The sequence below is a fragment of the Scardinius erythrophthalmus genome (genome assembly GCF_964197995.2).
Source record: "Scardinius erythrophthalmus genome assembly, chromosome: 9".
Classification (NCBI taxonomy): Eukaryota; Metazoa; Chordata; class Actinopteri; order Cypriniformes; family Leuciscidae; genus Scardinius; species Scardinius erythrophthalmus.
Window position 1 is genome coordinate 2,735,136 of NC_138229.1, and position 24,556 is coordinate 2,759,691.

The 24,556-nt window shown below is 35.0% G+C and overlaps 2 protein-coding genes across 7 annotated transcripts in view; both read left to right on the forward strand.

Annotated features, from left to right (window-relative positions):
- sbno2a (strawberry notch homolog 2a) overlaps positions 1–13,662 on the forward strand; it is a 59,492-nt gene extending 45,830 nt beyond the window's left edge. For all 4 annotated transcript variants that reach the window (XM_081374922.1, XM_081374923.1, XM_081374925.1 and 1 more), the window contains exons 23-32: positions 1,331–1,402; positions 1,991–2,096; positions 3,470–3,541; positions 4,172–4,315; positions 4,896–4,990; positions 6,642–6,734; positions 7,340–7,471; positions 8,712–8,788; positions 9,171–9,361; positions 9,937–13,662. In XM_081374922.1, the coding sequence (XP_081231048.1) occupies positions 1,331–1,402; positions 1,991–2,096; positions 3,470–3,541; positions 4,172–4,315; positions 4,896–4,990; positions 6,642–6,734; positions 7,340–7,471; positions 8,712–8,788; positions 9,171–9,361; positions 9,937–11,090 (2,136 nt within the window). In that variant the 3' untranslated portion in view covers positions 11,091–13,662. The remainder of the gene's footprint in view (positions 1–1,330; positions 1,403–1,990; positions 2,097–3,469; positions 3,542–4,171; positions 4,316–4,895; positions 4,991–6,641; positions 6,735–7,339; positions 7,472–8,711; positions 8,789–9,170; positions 9,362–9,936) is intronic.
- Positions 13,663–14,860: 1,198 nt separating this feature from the next.
- Positions 14,861–24,556, forward strand: part of arhgap45a (Rho GTPase activating protein 45a) — a 48,301-nt gene continuing 38,605 nt past the window's right edge. For 2 of the 3 annotated variants that reach the window (XR_014030805.1, XM_081374791.1), the window contains exons 1-2: positions 14,862–15,084; positions 21,023–21,398. Coding sequence is in view for 2 of the 3 variants with exons in the window: in XM_081374791.1 (XP_081230917.1) it covers positions 15,004–15,084; positions 21,023–21,398 (457 nt within the window). In the remaining variant the exon portion in view is untranslated. Of the gene's footprint in view, positions 15,085–21,022; positions 21,399–24,556 lie in introns of all 3 variants that reach the window. The other variant, XM_081374792.1, reaches the window with a different exon arrangement.

Consider the following 24,556-nt stretch of genomic DNA (forward strand, 5'->3'; position numbering starts at 1 on the left):
AGCAGATGAAAACACACGCTCAGCTCTGACCGATGTGCCAGGTTTGGCCAAGTATGTCGTTGCACGATTTTTGCCAACAACTGAGTGTTTTCGTCAGCTGGTCGCCTTTTCCCGCCATTTTAGAAACTAACAACGCAGCCGCACCTGGATAAGCTAAGAACAACAAACCGCGTCAGTTACATCATCATCATCATCATCAAGCCGTCTCGCGTGCCTCTTGACACACCAAACATTTGAATGCACGGTTTTTGCATTCGAATGTGCAGTTTATTTTTTATTCAACGAATATTATACATTTTTATTTGACAGCTCTAATGTAGTTACATTGTACTCAAATAAGTACTAAGTAATATTAATTAACTACATGTACTTACGGTTAGGGTTTGGTTTAGGGTTAGTTACTTGTATTTATGCATAATTACTGTTATTACTATAGTAAGTACATGTAGTAAAGTCTAACTACATCACCTTTGCCTACTTCACCACATACAAAGTGTTACGGTGTTTTCCATTTTAATTTTGATGGATTCCATTTTTAATGGTTTTCAATTTTAATAATCTAAAAGGATATCTAATCAGTTGAATTCATAAAACTTTTAAAAACGTATGAATTTATGAAAATTGTAACGATGAAATGTTTTATTTTTTACATAAATTCTGTTATGTTTCATTTTTTCTGGGTTCTTTTTTTGTGATTTAATACAAATTTATTACCAAAAACAATGGTAAGCAAATGAATGCATAAGACTTAATTGATCTTTGAAATATGTAATCAAATGAAATTTGAACAATTCTTTTCAGTTTTTTTGGCAAACAAAGTACAACAAAACATATGATTACTGTTTAAATTGAAAAATGGATGAATAATTCTTTTAAAAAAATATATTAATGAGCTGTATTGCAATATCAGTCTTTTTGTAGTTTAATATTCACAGACACCATTCCATATCGCAGTTTAACTGTACAGCCCTATCTTTGATTTATTCATCCAATCTTTTCCAAATTCCATGTTATACAGTAAATTCCATTTTGCGTTATTCTAATATTCTAATAAGGTTTGAAAAATCTCAGCCAATCAGAACTGAATGCTTAATATACAGCTTTGTGGCACTTGAATTTGGACCAATAAGATTTCACTTTGGGCGAAACTACCCAAAATATGGAAAACATGCATCACTTACAGTCACGGCTGGTTAGGATGTGAAATATATTAGAACTTCATTATGCAATATTTATTAGAAGCCATTCTTCAGTCATGTGAGAAACTGCTTAAAAAGCTGTCATGTTTATGTAAATGCAGCCATGTTGAACTGTGTGTTGTGTTCTGTAGGGGGCGCTGACACACGGGGACCGGCGAGCCACTGAATCCAGAGACCTGAGCCAGTACAACTTCGAGAACAAAGTAAGATTGCTTTCACTTGAGTCATTTTAGTAATATTTATATACTATTATAGTGTTTATTAATATATTTTGAAATGGTTCTATTTGTTGTATGAATTTTGTCTTTTTTATTAGTTTTGTTTTCAGTATTTCTATATATTTTATTAAATTTTTATTTCTGTTTTAGTAATTTTGCCATTTAAACTTATTTCAATTAATTGTCAAAGCATTTCGTTTAAATGTAAGTTTAAGTTTTTCCATCGAATATTTATGTTTTCAGCTTTATTTCTTATTACTGAAAACATTTTTTAAAGTTTTAGTTTTGGCACTCGATAACAATAACAATGCATTGTAATCCATTTGACTCAGAGTTTAGGGTTTTTGGTTTATTTTTTTTATTTTTTTTCTGAACCTGGAAGATGCATATGAACTGCAATATGGTTCACAGTTGGGCAAAATCTTTTATATTGCTAATATACCACAGTTCAGACCCACACATACAATGTGAAAAGCGACCGGTCGGAGTGAAATCAAACTCTAGTTTGAACCAGAATTGACCGCCTCATTTAATGAAGCTGTTTATTGATGGCCTGTCTTTTGTCTGTCTTAGTACGGCACCAAAGCGCTGGATAAGATCACTAAAGCCATCCTCGGGCACATCGACAACAAAGTCCCTCCACCAAAGGGCTACCCAGGAGGTGACATGTTCTTCAGAGGTAATGATGTGCTTCACTGATGCATGAGACTACATCTCAATTCACATATCTGTAGTCTTCACACTAAAACTATGTACTTCACAAACATACACTACCGTTAAAAAAAGAGTGCTTTTATAGTAAGAAATTAATGCTTTTGTTCATTAAAGATGCATGAAATTGATCAAAAGTGACATTTACAGGGTTTCTGCAGGTCTTAAAAAGGGTCTTAATTCACCCTTACACAAATTAAGGCCTTAAAAAGTTCTTAAATCAGAGCTGAAAGTCTTAAATTCATAAAGTCATGGCATTAAATGTTGCAAAAATTACGGTAATTACGACAGTGCAACATATCTTCCTCATTATTTTTTGTTCTGTTCTCCAATATAAATATCTAAACTTCTTTAATCAAGATATATTTACTTGAGATGCAAATGTAAAATGAAGTCTTGTAACAAAATTAAGTGACTTTATGCTTAAAACTAGAACAAATATGTCAGTGAGTTATGAAAACTGCCCATTGGCAGATATTTGTTCTTGTTTTAATCGTAAACTCAATTCATTTTGATAAATTTCACTGAAAACAAGACTTTATATTTTGTCATTTTGTATCTCCAGTAAATGTATCTTGTTTTAAGAATCTTTAGACATTTGCACTCGAAAACTAGACAAAAACACTTCTGATCAGAAGGTATAATATAAGATATTTCCATATTCTTGTCTTATTTTCAAACTCTGAAGTGTTGCCGATACAACTCATTGTGTTTCTCCCCAGACATCTAGAGAACATATGGAAGTATTGTGTCCCCTTCAGTTTTCCATACTTTGAATTAAAAAGATCTTTAAAAAGTCTTAAATTTACCTTCATAAAACCTGCAGAAACCCTGCGTTAAAGACATTTATAATGTTACAGAATGTTTCTATTTTAAATAAATGCGGTTCTTTTTAATGTCTGAAAAATCCTGAAAAAATATATATATATATCACGGTTTCCACAAAAATATCAACATTAATAATAATCAGAAGTGTTTCTTGAGCAGCAAATCTCAGCATATTAGAATGATTTAATGAAAACGTCTTTCAAAAACATTTAAAAATATATTATCGACCCCAATCTTTTAAACAGTTGTGTACAATATAATTATATTATTAATATAATATTTAGTTTGACATTTCTTCCAAAATACCATATTTTCTGCAGTTACTGTTACTATAGTAAATCCATGAATTCTGCATACTGTGATTTCGGACACACTAATCCTACTCTTGCTTACTATTTCGGCTTGTGTGTGAATCGGGATGCAGTGACAGACACTGCGTTCAAGCACATGCAAAAGAACATGACACTGTAATGTTTGTGTGCACTGATTTTAATATTCATTTGTGTGTATCAGATATGAAGAAAGGCATGATTGATGTGGGAATCTTCTGTAGGGAGCCGCGTCTGGGTCTGAATACAGAGAAAGGTAAATGTAACACCACAATATTGTGACTATAATGGCTGATTTACTGCTAATCTTTGTGTTTTATATGATCAATATTGCAATTGCTTCTGCATACTTATTAGTGATGAAATATACACCTCTGCCGGGTTATACAATGTTTTACATTGTCTTTTTCACACATTACTTTTACTTAATATAGTAATAACAGTTAATTATGCATAATTACATGCAATTAACCCTAATTCTAAGCCTATAGTAAGTACATTTTGTTAATTGATAGGGATGCACCGATACCACTTTTTATATCGATACCGATATTCCTATTAATTGATATTACTTAGTACTTGTATGTAAGGCACCTTTAAAATAAAGTGCGATATTTGGCTATTTTGATATTATTGATGTTGGCTGATTTACTCAGATGTTAGATTCAAAATATACTGAGAACAATGTTTATGGGTAATGTACATTTGTTCAGGATATGATGTAGCATCCGGATGTAATGTAATATTGTGGTGATGCATAACTGAGGTAAATCCTGTCTGTGGCGTTTTTGCTTGTATTTAAATAAATTACATGCAAGAAATGCATTGATTATTAGCTGTATGAAACCAAGTAGCTAATTGACTTTCTTTTCTTCCTGTATCCCAGACTGCACCCTCACTAAGTTTCTGAACCGTATTTTGGGTTTGGAGGTCCATCAGCAGAACTTTCTGTTCCAGTACTTCACCGATAACTTCGACTACCTGATCAACAAGGACAAAAAAGAGGGAAAATATGACATGGGAATATTGGGTGAGGAATCATCTGAATGTGCACATCTGACTGTTTTAGTTTTATTTATTTAATTTTAAAATGATTCACAGTATTAATGCTGTCATTAAACACAGATGTTTATCTGGTATGTTTTCATAGCAGTAGAGCACTGCAAAAAATGTATTTTTGTCTTGTTTCCAGTCCAAATATCTAAAAATTCTTAAATCAAGATGGATTTACTAAAGTAGTAAAATGCCATAAGATATTATATCTTATTTTCTGGGGAATTAATCAAAATTAAGTGATTTTTTTTGCTTAAAACAAGCTAAATTGTCTGTCCATGGGTTAAGAAAAATAATCTTAATTCAAACAGAATCAAGATTATTTTTCTTACCCCATGGACAGATAATTTTGCTTGTTTTAAGCAAAAACTCACTTAATTTTGATTAATTCCCCCGGAAAACAAGACATAATATCTTATCTAACTTTACTTATCTAGTAAATGCATATTTGGACTGTAAACTAGACAAAAATACTAAATAAGAAAAGCATTTTTTGCAGCGAGGAGCTGTGTGTGTGTGTGTGATGAGATTGATGTTCTTATGTCTGGTGTGTTCAGATCTTGCTCCTGGTAATGATGAGATTCACGAGGAAACGCAGGAGAAGTTTCTAACGCCAGGAAACCCTCAGGAGGGCCAGGTCATCCTCTATAAGGTACATGAGAGGAACATCTGTATTCCTGACCTCGACCTGACTGTGATCCAACAGCTGTCAGGCTTGAGACACACTGTTCAAGTACAGAACACACACACCTCTAAAGGTGATGATACACAGGGCAACTTCTTGAGCAGTGTTGCTGGGTAATGAGACACAGGACCCACGACCGATCTAAATTATCCAGATAGAAATTTATTGGCCATTTTCAGTGGGAAAGTGCCCAAGCAACAATCGCTCGGCAAGATTGCCCAGAAACATTGCTCAAAAAGTTGCCGTGTGTATCATCACCTTTACAGGCATGAAAACTCCTCACCTTTCGGCGAAATTCACCGTTTTAAAACCAAAATGGGTCGTGAGATAATCTTTTCAATGAAAATCTCAAATGAAGATCGCGGGACTCCAGCTTACTTGTCTGTGTTTTCAGATCATCCACTTCTTCAGAAGTGTAGAAAGCGCATACGCGCGTATGGTTGCCAGATACTTGGCAACTAGGTTGACTGGGGTTTAAATTATTGAAATCTGGCAACCGTAAGCATGAACGCTCGTAAAAACAGTCTGTAATGTGTTGTCTTCTCCTTTATTTGACACAAACAAGAGGTTTTTGTCAAGTTTTTCTTTATTTTTAGTCTTTTTTGTCAACGATATTGCATGTTGATATAGTCACAGTTATTGTTTAATGACTTGGGTGTCATCTCTCATCGCCTTGTCTTGGTCAGGGGAAAAAAGGAGGACGTACATTTTTTCGTTAATGAAATTAACACTGGTGACAATTTTTTTTTTTTTTTTTTTTTTTACAAAATTTGAGACCCCCTTCAAATTTTGCTTTTGAGGCTTTCAGGGGGGTCTCATGGGTTAATGGGGGGGTTGAGCCCCACCGGACCCCATTCTGGTTCAGGCGAAAAAGAAAAAATAATCTCATGCTGTGTAAATTTTGTGTAAATACTTGCCTCCACACATTAAAATGGCCCCCATATTTTATATGTTTTATGTGTTATATTTTCTATTTATTCTTTGTGCAGCACTTTGGTAACCTTGTTTTTAAAAATGTGCTATATATAAAGTTGATTGGATTGGATTTTTTGCTGCTGTATCCTTCTCACCTTTTTTTTTTTTACCCCTCACCAGTTTTCATGCCTGCCTTTTAAGAAATTAATATTAAAGTCACATTAAAGTCACATTAACATTAAGTGATCAGAAGGGACTGTAAAGACATTAATAATGTAACAAAAGATTATATATCAAGAAAATGCTTTCTATTCATCGAAGAATCTTGAAAAAAATATCACAGTTTCCTCAAAAATATGAAGCAGCACAACTGTTTTCAACACTGATAATCATCAGAAATGTTTCTTGAGCATCAAATCATATTAGAATGATTTCTGAAGGATCATGTGACACTGAAGACTGGAGTAATGATGCTGAAAATACAGCTTTGATCACAGGAATTAATAAGTTTACAGTATATTCACATAGAAAACAGTGGTAATACAAGTGGTAATATTTTACTGTATTTTTGATCGAATAAATGCAGCCTTGTTGAGTAGAAGAGACTCAACAAACAAAATGTCAAAAGTCTTACTTTACCCCAGACTTTTCACCAGTTGTCAGTGTGATGAATGTCCTGACGTTGTTCTGTGGCTGTGTTCAGATCAGTGTGGATCGAGGGATGCCCTGGGAAGAGGCCTGCAGTAAAGCGGAGAAACTCTCTGGAGAATATGAAGGGTTTTACCTCTCAAACAAGGTACAAAACGCATACATTGATGTCTGAGAGTAACTCATGATTGATATGTTTATGCATTTGTTTTCTATTGAAATTGATTCATCAATTAAATGTGAGTACCGGTACTCTATTTAAAAAAATCTGCATAACCACATTACTAGACAGTTTTAAAAGAATGCATAGTAAATCCATTTAATAATCTTAACAGCATAATGCTATTGTGAATTCACAAAGGCTGTGATTAAATTAAACCGATATATGAGCGGTGGGTTTAATAGCATATATATGTGCTTTAATTACATGCGTGCAGGTTACGTGCGTCTCATGTATATTACATTGTGTTTCAGCAGTGTTGTTCAATAAAACCATATGATCACTTGCGCTTTATACTTTAGTTAAACCAATTATTATTGCCTCATATGTATTTTAAGTCATTTTGTTCACCTTAGGTCTATTTTTAGCACAAAAAAATGTATCCGATTACTCGATTAATCGTTAAAATAATCGACCGATTACTTGATTACCAAAATAATTGTTTGTGATAGCCCTACAAATGTTAAAATGTTTCCAATTACCAGCCATCTTTGAGTATTTTCCTAAAGGAAAGTGTGTTTTTGTGTGTTCAGCTGCGTGGGAACCAGCCGTGTGTCCTGCTGGCCGAACAGGGTCGTGGTCGAAACCTCATCCTGTATAAACCCAACATCGGTAAACAGGCTCATCCCGAGAACCTGGACAACCTCCTCCTGAGATACTACAAGGTATGACCCTACATCTCACACACATCAGTGTTAAATCTCTCAGAGCTCTTGTTGCACAGTGACATCTGGTGGTAGAGAGCAGGTTTGTCAGGAACACAAATGTATGTTTGATTGTTTGGTCTAAAACTGAGCTCAGTATCAGACTGTAGTTTAAAGAGGACCTGTTATGCTTTTCCCCATCTTTGTTTAGTGTGTAATGTTGCTGAGTTCTTCTCTATATCAGAGTCAGTGTTTCTGAACTCCTGAAACGCCTCCAATGTAGTCTTGAGTTTCTTCCGGGAACGAACACGTCACAATATTCCTCATTATAATAATTCATATGCAGAATAAAGGGGCGGGGCCTGGTTGAGTTCGTTAGTAGTGTGTTAAACTGGTGGTTATGTAAGGGGCGGGACATTTCCCAAACACACTTGAAGCGCTCGACCAATCACAACACACTGATCCAGCCGACCAATCAGAGCACAGTGTGCTTTTCAGAAGGAGGAGCTTCATAGAGACAGGAACTAAACAGAGCGTTACTGACAGACTGGGAAAAGAGGAGCCGCAACAATGGAGAATATGAGGAAAATAATCAACATCCAAGCAGGAAAACCTGTTCTAGTAGAGCCCAAAATCAAGACTCAAGGGCATAATAATGCCTCTTTAATAAATACTCTGAATACAATTCAACTTTAAAAAGTTGCTTTAAGTGTTTTCAGAGCTGATTTATAATTTTTCTAATCAAAAACCACTTCATTTCCTCTTAGACGGTTAATACAGATGTTTGATTGACTGAACTAAATGCATAACTAGCCCTAAAATACAATGTTATAAATACATAAATAATGGATATAATCAGAGGTGTCAAAAGTATTCACATTCATTACTCAGGTAGAAGTATAGATACTAGGGTTTAAAAAGACTTCTGTAGAAGTTGAAGTATCAACTCAAGCTTTTTACTCAAGTAAAAGTATAAAAGTACTTGTTTCAAAACTCTTTAAACTGTAAGGAGTAGAAAGTACAGATAATTGCATCAAAATGTAAAGGAGTAGAAGTAAAAAGTCGTCTGAAAAATAATTACTCCAGTAAAGTATAGATACCCCAAATTTCTACTTAAGTAAGGTAACGAAGTATTTGTACTTCGTTACTTGACACCTCTGGATATAATGAATAAAAAACTCTATATAAAATAGTTTTTGCCACTTTTCATGGCACTTTTGCTACAAGTGGGGAAAAAAGTGTTTTTCTTCCCGCTCTAAAGGTGACGCCTGATGAAGCAAAGGATTTCTGGGAAACTCAATTTGAATTCTCCTTCAGCAGCTGCACCCATGCCAATTGGTGAGTAACAGTGTGTGTGTGTGTGTGTGAGAAATCAGTAGAGACTTTAATCGTATTCATACATTTAGATTTTCTCAGTGCCAGAATTTTTTTTTTATTTGCTTTTTTTTTTATTGCAATTTGAGCTAATTATTTTAACAGTAATGCAACTCTGTAAACGGATTAAGTTTGTGTGTGTTTAAAGGTGCGGTCACATATACTGTTGCTCTGCGTAATTTCACAGATGATACAAAATGTAAATGCATAGGCAAATTTCTTCACCATTGGAAGTCCATCAGACGCAATTCTTCATCGCACCAATTCCCATTAAAATTAAATTTCACTGTGTATTGTAAATGTGACCGAACTTTAATAGTGTTGTACATCTGTGTGTTTCTCATAGGAAGGGTAAGTGTAAGCAGATCGAGGAGGGGCATGAGTGTTTTCTGGGGATGCGTCTCAGGCAGTATCACATGCTGTGCGGAGCTTTGCTGAGGGTTTGGAAACGAGTGTCTGATATAGTCTCGGACGTCACCAACTCCAGCATCCTGCAGATCGTACGACTCAAAACCAAACAGAACAGCAAACAAGTTGGTGAGTTGACCTTTAGTTATCGGTTACTACTCAATAATGTTTCCTAGCATTCCAATAATTGCAATGCACATCTCAGATTTATACTAAAACCTATTGGCCCAGTTTCACAGACAGGGTTTAGATTAAGCCAGGATTAGGCCTTAGTTCAATTAAGGCATTTAAGTTGCTTTTATGCCATTGACATATTTTAAGACATTGCTTACAGTTGAAACAGCTCAAACATGAACATCATGGGAAATATCTATTAACTCACGTTTTAAGAAAATATCAGTAACACTTTACAATATAAGGTTCATTAGTTAACATTAGTTAATGTATCAACTAACATGAACTGACCTTGAGCAATACATTTGTTACAGTATTTATTAATCTTTGTTAACGTTAGTTCATTGTTTGTTCATGTTAGTTCACAATGCATTAACTAATGTTAACACGATTTTAATAAAGTATTAGTGAATTCTGAAATGAACAAAGATTAATAAATGCTGTGTAAGTGCAGCTCACTATTATTTAATGCTAGCCAACGAACCTTATTGTAAAGTGTTACCAAAATAACGATCTTGTGTGTGTCTCAGGTATAAAAATCCCAGAAAACTGTGTATCCCGTGTGCGCGCTGAGCTCTCTCGGATGGACGAGGAGGTGAAGAAAGCGCGGCGAGAGAGAGAGCGGTTCGCCAACGACCAGCGTATTCGCCAAGAGATGCTAGCCAAGATCAACGCCCGCAAGCTCGTCACTAACCCTCCCCACTCCCTCCTGAACCACCTTCACTACCCACAATCCCTTCTGCCACCTGTGGTGCAGCCAAAAACTGAAGCCATCAGCGAGGTCCTGGATCTGACCATCAGCCCCTGCCCTTCGCCGGACATCAAACCACCCGCGCCAGAGCTAAACGGCGTGTCTCTAAACGGAGCGATGCTAGTCGGAAGAGCGCGTCCACTCACGGTTGCTCCAGAGACGTACAACCTCGAAGAACTGATTTCCCAGGAGCAGCAGAGACACAGACAAGTGCCGTTGAACTCGAACATGCGCTTGTCGTCGTCGCATGCAGCTTTGAACATCCCGCCGCAACACGTTCACACACTAAAGCAGAATCATTCATCATTCGGGGTGCTAACGCAGCAAAGCGGCTCCCACGCGCAACCGTCCGCGCAATACAGCGCGCTTTTATCGCAGCTGCAGCGAAACCCCGATAAATCCTTCGTGCTGCGGCTTCTCAATCAAATGCAACAGCAAACCGTCGCCTCAGCGCAATCCTCGCACCAGAACAGTCAGCGCATGACGCATTCATCAAACTCGCACGTGCAGCTGTCAAAACCACACGCGCAGTTACACGTGCCGTCGCACGTCAGTCAATCTGCTCACGAGAGAGCGTCCGGTGCAAACAGTGACTTTAATTTCGACGAATTAGACTTTGGTTACCCTTCGCCCGATTCGCAACTCAAGTACCCGTTCACCTCACAAGCCCTGCCATCCTCGACTCCACCTCCTCATTATTCCTCCTCCCTTTTTGCATCGGCTCCTCCAAACTCCTCCCTCTCTGACTCAAGCTCCTCCTCCTCGCACTTCACTCCTTCTTCCTCCTCTTCCTCCGAACAGACGCACCAATTACCCAATGGACACAGCAGCATGGACCCCTTGGAGACACTAGATCACATGATCCACGGATCATCCTCGGATCACCGACAGTCCGTCATCCAGTTTAAATCAGTGGACTGGGACGCCACCTAGCGGCTCCAGCACGCAACTGGTCAAAATTTTGTGTTTCTTTTCCCAAGTCATTCTCAGTCCATAAGCTAAGAGTTGCATTCGGCTCATTGACGTTCAATGAAGATGATTTAAAACACATGGGCACTTGAAATCAGTTTGGTTTTTATTTGCCTTATTTGAAGCAATAGGGCTTTTCCACCCTCCATTTCATCACATCAAACATCGAGGTAAAAGAGATATTTATTTATTACGACATTGGTGTATACTGTTTCCTATCTTAGGGAGTTTATCTTTTTCGAATGAATGCCTTCTGTTAAATCAGTGCCTTTATCTCCTTCAGATGCAGTCTTGTGTGCGTACATACATATATATATATATATATTTCTAGACAGAGTAGTGCTATATTATTTATTTCCTCCGGTGTCTATCCTCTACCCAGAGATCTGTGCAGCGTACGGACCCGATCGCATGATTATGAACCTGCTGTTTGACCCCTCAACCCTGTGAATTCTCCATTTCCTCCTTCATTTCAGTAATCTGAACACAGGGACAGATTCGTTCACAATATCGAGGTCATAGTGATGGCGAGCAGAATACTCCGCTTTACACCGCTTGTGTAAATTTCTCAGGTATATTATAGACTCGTCACTGTCCAAAAACAAATGATTATTTTATAAAATGTAATCGATTGCGGGATGGGTCGTCGTGAGCTTTTGGGAATTGGAAACCAAATTATTTATTTGCAGATCTTAAGCCCGGGAACACACCAAGCCGAGTCGGCTGCGTCTCGGTTACAAAGCTGCGCTTGAACACACCAAAAGGAGTAAAGGCGACTGTCAACTAGTCAATATCTATATCAGCAGGCATCAAGAGTCGGATTTTTGTCATTCAAAAAGGGAAACCGAAACTAGGACGGCGGACCGTAAACAAAAGCACCGTTTTGAATATCAGTCACGCTCATGTTATTATGAAAATATTCGTGCATTCGAATGCTCAGGTAAGATGACGTAAAGTTATAGCAGACTTCTGTCTGTACCCGTCGTCTTTGCTCGCTTTCATCACTTTTATTCTCGTTCGCAAAGCTGGACAACCAATCAGAGTTCTCTCTCTCATTCAACATGTCGAACCGGCCCACAAACCCCTAACGCTTTTGACCAGACGCTCAGAAGCAGCCCGACGTCGGCTTCGGTGTGTCTTCATGAGGTGAAAGAGCGCTGAACCACTGGACCTCGCGCTGAGACGTCTTTATACCGAGTGAGAGTGAGACCTAGCAATAAAAACCAAACAAATGATTATAAAAATCAGAAAACTGCCCCACGAACAACTCACGATTCTCTTTATATCTGTTCAGAAGTGATATTTTTGAATTGTTTTCGAAGAATATTATATTTGTTAAGAGAAAACAATGGATTTGTTTGTTTGTTTGTTTGTTTGTATGAGGTCAATGTTTTTTTCCTTTTGGTGGTGTATTCTCGTCTAGTTGGAATGAAAGCAAATGTATTGGTGTCTTTGATATTGCTGTTCGTATTATTATTATTGTTATTAATACTATTATTATTGTTGCTATTTATATCCAAGGGACATTATTAGTAGAGGTAGACTTTATTATAATCACTTGTAGAAGTTCGAACACTTTTTTCCAATGCCTTTGTCAGGGTTTTTGTTTGATTTTCCTCCCAAAATACAGAATCAAAGCCTGCAACCTGCCACCAAATCCACTGCACTGCGCGTCACTCGTTCCTCCACTCGAGCTTCAGAAAGTCCGCTCTTCTTCTTTTGGGTCGGGCGTCTAGATTCCCATCGCACCAAAGTTTTCTGTGCAGTTTTTGCAGGCGCCGTACGGTCGTGCTTAATCTCAGGAAAAGTCGAGGGAAAGGAATCGGCGTTACAGACGCATGACACTGACTACTGTATTCTACAGGCCTGGCCACCGTGTTCTAGACTTGAAGTGTATGAGAGAAAATGCGAGTTTAGGAATATCGCTCGAGTATTACTACAAGTTCTCTGCTTTTGTTGTTTTTCTTTGTGATAATTTTATGAGAAATGATGCAAGCAAGCCGTTACTGGATTGGCGAAATCATGTGAACAAAAAAAAAAACAATCCCGTTCCCTTGAGGCTGTGATTGGCTCTAGTTACTCAATTTAAGCGTTTTTTGTGTGTAAAAAAAAAAAAAAAAAACCTTGCAGATGTGTTTTGCCCACTGTGTTTCTACTCCTTTTTTGTCCTGACAACATGCCAGAATTTTAATACTCATCTGCTGCCCGGCGTTTTTGAAAAGAAATCACAAATGAACACTTTAATAATAAAAGCAAAACATTTAAGACTGCTACTGATTGTATGTATTGTTGTTGCTGTTGTTGATGATAATATTATTGTTATATTATTAATGTTTCCAGTTAGAATTCTGTTCAGCACTTTTACTTTGGGCTTCTTTGTTTTATCCCAATATTTATGAGTTTAGATGGAACTGTACATAGTGTAAACAAATGTGCCTTTTGACTCATTCTGAACGTTTTCTACATTTAACAGAAGGAATATATTGTACTGCAATATAATTTTTAACAAACAATAAAATTTTAAGAGTTTGTTCAAATTGCTCATCTGTATCAGTTTGACAATATTGTTGTCTAAAATAACATGTTATCAGAATATGAACATGCTGAGTTATATCTGCGATATCTGAGAAACGCTGTTGATATTTGAAATCACCAAAACAAACACGCCCCTACCTCAAAGGTTCACGCCCCTTTCTTGATAGCTCCGCCCTCAAAATGAGTGTATACGCCCCTTAACAGTTTCTCAGAAATCACTCACTGCACCTTTAAGGCTGCTCTGCCCACAACTCAGTGTAAATGCAACATAAAAGTAGTCTAAAATATTCCTGCTCTGCCCCTAGTATTACTGGTTGTAACTGTCCCCTCTGAGCAGCATTAAATGTCTTGTGTAATGACACCTAAATACCACTTCACAGGCTGCTTCTGTACATTTGGGTATGGTAATATCATATATGAAATCATTCAGCTTCTTTACTCTGTAGACTTACATATCGCATGCACATCACTAGAGTTCTTTTTAGATTAGCCTATTTAATGAAAAGTCTTAATTTGACTGAATGTGTTAGAGGTGCCTTTTTAATTTAAGTTCCTGAATGCCTCAAATAGATTGAGCCCAAAAAATAACCAACAGAAATGTATTTTCCCCCTGAAATTCTTTGACCTTTCAACACCATTTCCGCCATTTTGTTTCAAGTAAATATCAATTTACTTCAAGGCAGATCTTATGACATAACGTAAGTCTGAAATATGAGATAAAAAGTAAAAAAATATGAGATGAATAGTCAAAATTATGACATACTACGTCATAATTACGAGATTAAAAACTCGAAATTAATTGTAACGTCAATTCCAACTCAAGTCAATAGAGAATGTGAAGCTACTTCACGCCGCGAATCTTGTCATAATTTTGACTTTAATGTCATAATTATTCATTTTAAGTCATAGCTTCGATTTTTCATTTCATAATTAGCACTTGATGTCATAATTTCGACATTTTATGTTGTCTTAATTATGATTGATAAAAGTATGAGTTTTTCTTTAATGGTGGAACTGGGCTCTCATATTGACCTTAGTCGCTCAATAGTAAACAAAAAACATATATTCATATCTGATTTTGTCTTGTCGTGTTGCTGCCTGGTGATGTTTGATTAGGCTCTCCGGCAGGTGCCAGCAGCGTCTTCGAGACGGACGCGCGGCGCGCGACACTGCAACAGCAGGAAGAGAGCGCGCGCGCGGGAGTGAGTAACTGAACTCTCATGATGGGGAAGTAACTGTCAGTCACAGAGAAGAGCAAGAGAAGACATTTTCACATTCACAAGTAACGTTATTTAGCACATTCCTGAAGATTTGCGGTACGATTTCTGTGAACAGTGTGAATATGTTTTCTCGAAAGAAAAAGGAGCAGACGACTAAAGCCTCTCCAGCCTCCAAGAAGAGCAACTCCGCTCAAAACCCTTCGGTAAGACCAACAGCCCTTCTTAGGAATACCAAAAAACAGAGTTTAGTTTTGTGATAGGTTGATATTACCACTGTAAACGTGTTTAAAAGAGAAAACTGGTTTAAATCAGCCCGAAAACTTACGCGTAAAGCGGCTTTGCAACTTTTGGTCTATTTTAAACGGTTGACAAATGGATTCACATTCATCCTCTTGCTTTCCTTTAGCAGTTCACACACAATAATTTTATTTAAAAGACTTAATGTACTTTATTATTGTATATATTGGACTTGTGTGGGAGGTCTGATTCATTGTAGAGAATTTGTTAACTCGAACGATTCATTTTAAATGAACCGGTTCATCACAATAGTCGAGTGATTGATGACAACGAACACTTTGCGAATCGTTTGACTGAATCATTTAAAGGAATCGACTCAAAAGAATGTTTTATTCAATTGGTGTGACTATTGCAAATTGATGAACGGTTCTGTACAACTGTTGTTGGTGAACAATGTTTGGTGAAGAGCACAAGAAGATTTTTTCTCTTTGTTTCGCAAACAGTGCCAAAAATAAACTGAGAGGAAGTCAGCAAGAGTCATCTCAGAAACGAGCAACTGTTGTGCAGCTCCAGATGGAAACAACAAGAATAGAAAAGAATCCAGAAGGGCTTCACTTTTTCTGTTGCAATACAATAAAACATGGTTCTATGGAGATTCATAACTAATCTCCTTAGACTTAGAAAACCATGGTTCTTGATTAAAAGAGCGAACCTAAAGAGAGATCATCCAAAAATGACAATTGTGTGATCTTTTATTGTTATTTCAAACATATAGGACTAGAACTTTGAGGTCCAAACAACTTTGGACCCCATTGACTTTAAGTGAGTTCATTTGAAGCACCAGTACATAGGAAATTAAAGAACCACAACTAACAGATGATACCTACCTATAATGATATAAATAACCGTATAAAGGGCTCAATGCTGAACCTGAAGTAATATTGACAAACTATTAGGGCTGCACGATATTGAAAAGTGTGTAAAATCAATTTAAATATATTTAAGAACTGAAAATTATATAACCGATATATATTTCACATTCTTTCTGGGGAAAGAAAGCATCACTACAACTTCTGAAAGTGAACAGCAGTGTTTTAGCCTTACATAGAAAGTAACGTCACAAGTCATTTTAACATCAATGTACACAAACACTATTTAAATCCCAACAACTCTTGCTCAACTTGGTAATATATAGTTATATCAACCTGAAAACTTAACATCAAGAAACTATGCAGGTAAACACACCTGAATATAGTGGATGATTAGTTATTTTAATTTATATTTGTTACTAAAACTAACAAAGAGGCAAATTACAAACAACAGGACAAATACAATAAAAACAAAGATACAAATGAAATAAACAGTGCTTTGAGTTTTCAGGCAGGCGTACATTAGATCTGTTTAACAGTAGCATTCACGTAAGAAACATAATCAAATGTAAAACTAAAACGCTGCATAGTCTTCACATGAATTGAATATACATTGATTCATATTAAAGCTACAAAAGTTATTCAGTCAAGAGCCGTGAGTGATTTTCTCTTTTCTTCTGGTGTTTGACTGACAGCAGCAGGTTTACTGTATTAGGCTACTGTCACTTTAAGACCTAATGCACACACACATCCTATTGACACACACACACATGATTTCTTTCTATATGCGTCTACCTAAACTTTGACTTTTAGCAATGTTTTGAACTAAGCAGCCTATTAAAATCAATCAGATAGGCTATGCAAGCTTTTGCGATTTGCATAGCGCGATATGCACATTTGCGATATTTCGATATATCGTGCAGCCCTAAACTATATGATATCATTTGAAATTTTACAAACTCTTGTTTTCATATTTGGTGACTGATTTTCAATATAAATGACAGAGGAACAGTAATTTATTAATTTGCAACAAGAATATTTTCAGAGTCACAAGTCATGTTCAGACCTTTATTTTGAAAAAGTGATGAACCAACCCGATCTCACGGAAAACTCTTTTACAAGGTGGTGAATTCGTAAGATTTGAATCTGATTTGTAAAAGAAACTCATCATGAAGTACCAACCACTAATGTTGCTACTAAACGTATCCGTCACTGGGGTTTAAACAAATCGTACCGAAATGTGAGATTGTACGAATTCACACAAATTAGTCTCCAATTAAGCAAAATGTAAAATAGACGGTTACAACATAATAAATCAAGAAATACTGGTAGAAACCTCATGTCAAGAGTTCAAAAGATAAAAAAATTGGAGAAAAGAAAAGGTTGAAATAAATAAAAAAATCTCATCACAGATTCTGTCCATTTTATTACGAAATTCAGACAATAAATACCGTTTTGGCGCTTGTAAATGTGACGTGACATATCGCTGTGGCGTATCAGTTCATGTAAACCGATCATCTGTTACTTTTTATTTAAAGATACAGTACAACTATATATGCCTCATACGTAATATCAATCAATCAGAGTTTTTCAACTGGGGAAAGAGGTCAATAAAACAGCAGGAGAACGATTATGTCATGTAACATTTACCTCAGGAAAGCCATTTAATGACCGTAGCACGTTAGCTGACTAGAAAAAAATAGCTATACTGTTTTGCTAAATATGTGCACTATGTTACATATTTATTATACTTTTTACTTGTGTCATTAAATAGACTAATTGTTATTATAATGAAAACCGCATTATATTTATTTTTAACCTTTAATAATACCAGCTGACAGGGCTCTCTGTAAGTTTCCAGCATTATGTGAGATATATTTTTTCTTGAGAAAAATGTACATGTAGGCTATCTACTGTACCTTACCTAATATTTATCCAAATGAGTCAATATTGAATTAAGATTGAAATCAAATCCCAAGAATTGGATTTAAATCATGTTAGGCAATAATACAAGCAGTCGCCTACCAGTCATTGTACTATGCAAACATTGTAACATGTTGTCACTAAACTTAATACAATTCTGTTTAGTTACCAAATGTTTTGACAATCTCAATTACACCGATTGTGATGCAAGTTGTTTTTATTATCAAATCTACTTCTGAATAGGATGTCATAAATTGTATGAAAATTATGGAAATATATGGTTCAGATCACTCACACATATATGGAAATGGAGGAGTCCTAATATGGTCATCAGCGGAGCCTGGATGTCTCTAGTGGAAGCGCCTGGTACTGCGCCCAAACAGAGTCTCACTGAAAGCTCATTTCTTGAGATATCAGCCTCAAATTTAGAACTTTTTGAGGTTTTTGGCTTTTATTTTCTTGCAGTTTTAGGGTCAAACTTGTTTTTTTTGTTAAATATATATTTTATATAAAATATATATAAAAATTTTTTTTTATAGAATTTTACTTCTAAAACTTTTTTTTAAATGTAACTTTTTTCTTTTTTTTTTCCACTTCTACAATAATCTGCCATGCCTCTCCTTTAAAAAGAGACCAAACTTAAGTCTGTGCTCCAAAGTATTCAAGATTTATAACAATTTAAGTTGGAAATGTCGTTTTGGAGAATATTATGCCCAACAAATGGGACAGGCAGTTAAGAGGTTAATATTGTTGTAAGAAAATCATAATTGTACATAATTTATATATTTATTGCAGTTTTATTTTTTATTATGAATCTTTTCATTTTCAATACTCTGAGCTTGTCATAAAATAGCCATTGCTGCTGATATAGTGTTAAATAATAAACAAATTAACCAGACTAGATATGTAAGATTGTAAGATATGTAAATAATTAATATTTAAATAAAAAATATATATATATTATTGTAATATTAGTAAATTTACTGCATACAATAATTTATTATATGTATGTAATATTTACTCAAATTGCAAATATTGAGGTTTATATATATATATATATATATATATATATATATATATATATATATATATATATATATATATATAATGTGTATATATATTTAAATTAATAATAATTAAAAATATTTAACTAGTTTTTCATGTTTGGTCATTACAATTTTTTTTCAATACAAATGACCAAGAAACAAGAATTTGTAACAAGAATATTTTCAGACCTTTATTTTGAAAAAGTGATGCACATGAAAAATCATGAAAGACTGTTAGAAACCTTTGTTTGGTTTGTCTTTATTCCAAGAGTTCAAAAGATAACATCCATTCTATTTAAAAAAAAAAAAAGTTGTCTGAAATGTGTGTATTCCGATTTTAAAGAAAAAATGATAAATTTCTAGGTGAGAAATGCATTTTTTATATTAATGCACCAATTCGGCCTTGAGCGCTGACAGTTAAAACTATATCACTGGGTAGAAGAATTGTTTAATAATTAATTTAACTATTTATTCACTGTTGAGTTCATTGTTTTGCAGGGCTTAAAGTATTCCGGCACCATGCCGGATCTCCGGCGTGCGGCCGTGAGGGGAAAAAAAATTGGGAACTTGCATGCGGTTTAATATTTTCGAGTCAATTGATGTCACCTACCAATCATATGAGAGGATCGCTGCTCTAACTAACGTTACAAGCCTATCAGAAGCAGAGCATGTCCCGACTCCCCCCACTTTCAAATTCGTTTGTTGTGATTTTTAACCGCACGCCGTCATTGCCACAGAGGAGCAGGACCAAGCCTGTAAAATAGTTCACTGAAAGTTCTAATGCGCAGGTAACCATAGACTGCGACAAAAAATAGATTGCGACAGTTAGTGATGAAACGCGAGAAACAACAACAGGCTAATGTCATTATGGATGAAAAGAAAGAAAGGAGATGTGAGTTGGTTGATTCAGGAAATTAGCTCAGGTCAGGATAATGGGTATCTTCAGACTGTTATATAAATATTAAATGTAGAACATTCTGTGTATCTTACTAAAAAAAAAACATTCTGTGTGTAGGCCTACCATGAAAACGAGTCCACTTCAAACAGCAGTATTTTCTGTCAGCAATGTATGAAAAGTGCTGTCAACGTCAACGCATGCGATTAATTTTTGTCCAGCTTTAACGTTTTAAAATATTTAAAGCAATTAACGCAGCATCCATCCTTTCTTTCTGACATCCTAGCTAGGGTTATGATCACGCTCTTATTCACGCAAATGCTTTAAAACCATTCCTGCGCGACAAGACAAAAGAGAACGCGCTTTCAGTGAATGTCCTGACACGTACGACGCACAGAAAGATGCGCGCCAGTATCGAGTTCTCTTTCGCGCTTGAACGAACAATAACACACACATTTATGCCAGAATGTCCTCTTTGTCGAGTATCCTCACAAGAACAGTCTTAAATGAGTTAAATAAAATCTTAAATGGAAGTAAATGGTAGAGAGAATGAGATGTGAGATCCTGTCAACAGCGGCAGATCTTAAAGTGACAGGAGCCATTAATTCTGTCTGTCAGTAAAGTTGACCTAAAGAACAGAGGGAGCAGAGAAAATTACTCACTGCTCTTGACTAAAGAACGCTTGTAGCTTTCATAAGGATTATCTATATTTAATTTATAATTTATGCAGTGCGGACTGTTTTATAACCTTATTCAATTTCTGTATACAGATAAATATGACATGTATTATGGGTTTAATGACGATTGTCTTAAGTTCACTTAAATTAAAAGTTTTTATTTTTTTGAAGCCTAAGGTTTAACATTTTGGGGGAAATCATTTTCATCGAGATATCAGTAGCTATAATATTAGTGATACTGGCTTTCATTCATAAAAAGATGCCATTAAGATACAGCTGTAATACTTGAAAATAAATGGTGCGTCTAGTCCGTCTGCCCCCCCCCCCCAAAAAAAGTTCAGGCTCAGGAATTTTTTTCACTTTAACCCCTGGTTTTGTTATTTAAACCTATTTCTGTTTCCTCATATATTTCACCATTAACCCGTCCATAGTATTCCTCTCCATAATCCTGTCATTCACTCTCCATCCTCTCTCTCCTTCCCATGTTAACCCAGTTGTCCATCCTTCAGGAACTCTCCCACTATGACACTATCGATGGCCTCTGCACGCTGGCTCCTCCTGACTCGGTGCCCTCGTCCTGCCCGGGAACACCGTCGGCCCACTCCAAGCTAACAGGGTGCAGTTCTCCCATCGGGACCATCAAGCGGCCCTCGGGTCTCAGCCGCCACGCCAGCGCCGCCGGGTTCCCCTTCCAGACCTCCGGGACGTGGAGTTTCCACAAGAGCTACGCTCGGGCCGCTCTCAGCTACGGACAGGCAGACGGTGGCGAATCGTCGGCCATCGAGGTGGAGGACATCCCCTCGCTGCTAAGAGACGTCGCCCGCTTCGCAGAGGCTGTGGAGAAACTGAAGGACATGGTGCTGGGCGAAGGTATGAGGTTTTGGGTATGCTACGATAGTCGGTGTTAGCGGTATTCAGAAGCAACACCGCTTACTTCACTTTCCCACTGCGACACTGAACGAGAATCGCAGCACAGATCAGCAACAGGAGTCAGATTTGTTTACATAATATATGTGTGTGTGCTGTGTTATTAATTATTTTGTATATAAATACACACACATTCATGTATATTTTTGAGAAAAATTTGTTATTTATATATAAAATATTTAATATAAATATATATACATGCAAATATTTCTTAAATATATGCATATGAATGTATTTACATATACTAAGTAATTATACACAGTAGATTATGTAAACACAAACTTATATTTTGGATGCGATTAATTAAAACCCTATTTCAGTTTGGCCGAATAATATACATTTTCTATTTTTAAATACTCTTGTTTGTAATATTAGTAAATATTGTCTAAACAATTAATTGTACACAATATGTACTCAATCTGCAATTAAAAAATTTAAATATTTAAATAAATGAAAAAATTATATATTTATGATTGTAATATTGTGCAAAATGCAGTTAAAAATGTAAACATTTAATATTTAAGAATAAAAATGAAAGATAATACTTTTGTTATATTAATAAATATTGTCTAATATAATTTATTGCACACACTATTTACTCAATTTACAAAATGTAAACGTTTAATATTAAAGTAAATTAATAAAATTAATGACTAAAAATTAAAGATACTTGTGATTGTAATATTAGAAAATATTGTCTAAAATAATTTTTTCGGCGCATTTACTCCATTTGCGATAATTTTTTTTAAATGCTTAATATATATGTAATAAAATATATATGAATATAGAAATGAACAAACATTTAGAAATTGAATAAAAACATTTGATTTTGTAATATTAGTACATATTTTGCAAAATAATATATTGGACATAATTTGCAATTAAAAAGATGTAAACATTTAATATTGAAGTTACAAAATGAAATTTGATTGTAATATTAGTAAATATTGTGTAAAATATTTTTTTGTATATATTTACTCAAATTTCTTACAATATAGTATATATTTACTCATTTGCTAAAATAATATATAATATTTAAATAATTAAATGAAGCTGTTAGAAATACAGATAAACCAAGTTATGCCATTGTTTTTTACTATATTACTAGACAGAAGACTTAATTGAACTATTTATTATTGTTTAAACATATTTCTGTTTCCATCTTTTTTGTAGAAGAAAGACACTCAAGGTCATGTGTTACTACAGAAATTAAAGCTAGAATTAAATTATATCCGCTGTATTTGATCTGCAACTCATCAGCAATCTCTAGATATCATTCTCATTAGAAAACCCACATAATCTGATCATTAACATGAGTTCAGGAATGGCCATTTGTAACATGCGTTTTGACAGAGTGTTTCCGTGGAGAAAGAGAGGAAGGAAGAGGAACCGTGCGTCAGATGTTTTCATTGCAGGCTTCAGTTTGAGATTACACACGTCCGCTGGGCTTCACCTTCCCTTAAAAGAGTCAGGGTTTGACATGAACCTTTTCACTCGGCTACTCAATTTTTAAGTTACCAGCCATTCAGAACTTCTACTAGAAAGATAAAAGAAGAATAAATAAACCAGATTAACTATGTCACATCTTAGGGCTGAGTAAAAAATATCGATTTCTCGATTTAAATCGATTCTTAAATCCCAAGAATCGATTAGTCATTCTGTTTTCAGTTGATGAATGAATGGAACATTGTAGCGCGCATCCCTTCCAATAAATCACAATAATATTTGTGCTTTGTTACTATTGATATGAAACAAAGTCTCAGATTTCAAATGACGTCCATTTTCTTACGAAATTCAAAAACATAAATACCGTTTTGGCGGTATTAAATTATTACAGAGAGAATTTAATTACATAAATTACCGAGATCGCTCAAAAGAGAAGCACGTGATCTTCCGCATTAATAACACCAGTTACAGCGTGAAATAAACATGAATGAGCTTCTGAAAGTGTGTTAAAAGATCGAAATCCGTATCATGTGACATGGAATCAGTGTTTCAACCGTGGAAAGACGTCAGTAAAACAGCTTGTAAACAATGTCATGTAACGTCACATTTACCTCAGAAAAACCATGTGACCATAAACTCGTTAGTCAGCGAGAAAAATTAACTCATTAGAGGAGCATTTTGCTAAATATGCACCATATTACATATTCATTATAATTTTTAATGTTCTTCAATATTTAATGCATGTTTGAATAAATCTGGCTGGTTTTTATGACAGCCAACATTTAAATGTTTACATTTCATACTTTATTATTATAAAAGTTAATAAAAGTGTAATTTAAGTGTTTGTAAACAAATCAGTTAATTTGTAACTTCAATATTACAGTAGGCTAATGAAGCCGAAAGGCTACCACTGACTCCCATAGTTTACAGCATTAGTTAGATTTGTTTTCCTTGAGAAAATTTGCCATGTTTTGTACCTGATATCCAAAATGATCAATATTGAATCGAATTGAATTGCAAGCTTGTGAATCGAAATCGAATTGAATTGTGAAATTTGTCAATACCCAGCCCTAATATATATATATATATATATATATATATATATATATATATATATATATATATATATATATATATATATATATATATATATATATACAGTGTAGCAAATGGGGTTTCTTGAGTTGATTAAAAGTGAAAACGAAATCATAAAAATGTACATTTAAAATACATCAATAATTTAATAAATAAATAAATAAGTAAATAAATTAAAAAAGTAAAAATTCTATTTGTTTAGCTGCATGTCATGTGACCATTAACCAACATCAGTGAACCATGAACATGCAAATGTTTAGGTGTTATTTAGTATTATTTATGCACTATTATAGTTGTTATTAGCTTTTATCTTTACATTTTCAAAATGTTAATATGTTTAATTTTCAGTTTTTATTCAATTTTTATAGTTAGTAATTTTATTGCTTCAACTTTTAGTATAGTAAGTGTTCATTTAGCCTAGGTAAAATTACAATAACCATAATTTTTTTTTAGTTAACAATAATAACTATTATTCTGAAATATATATATATATAATTGAATTTCATACATTCATTTCTTATTCAAACAAAATCCTGTCATCCAAATGCTTTTTAATCTTC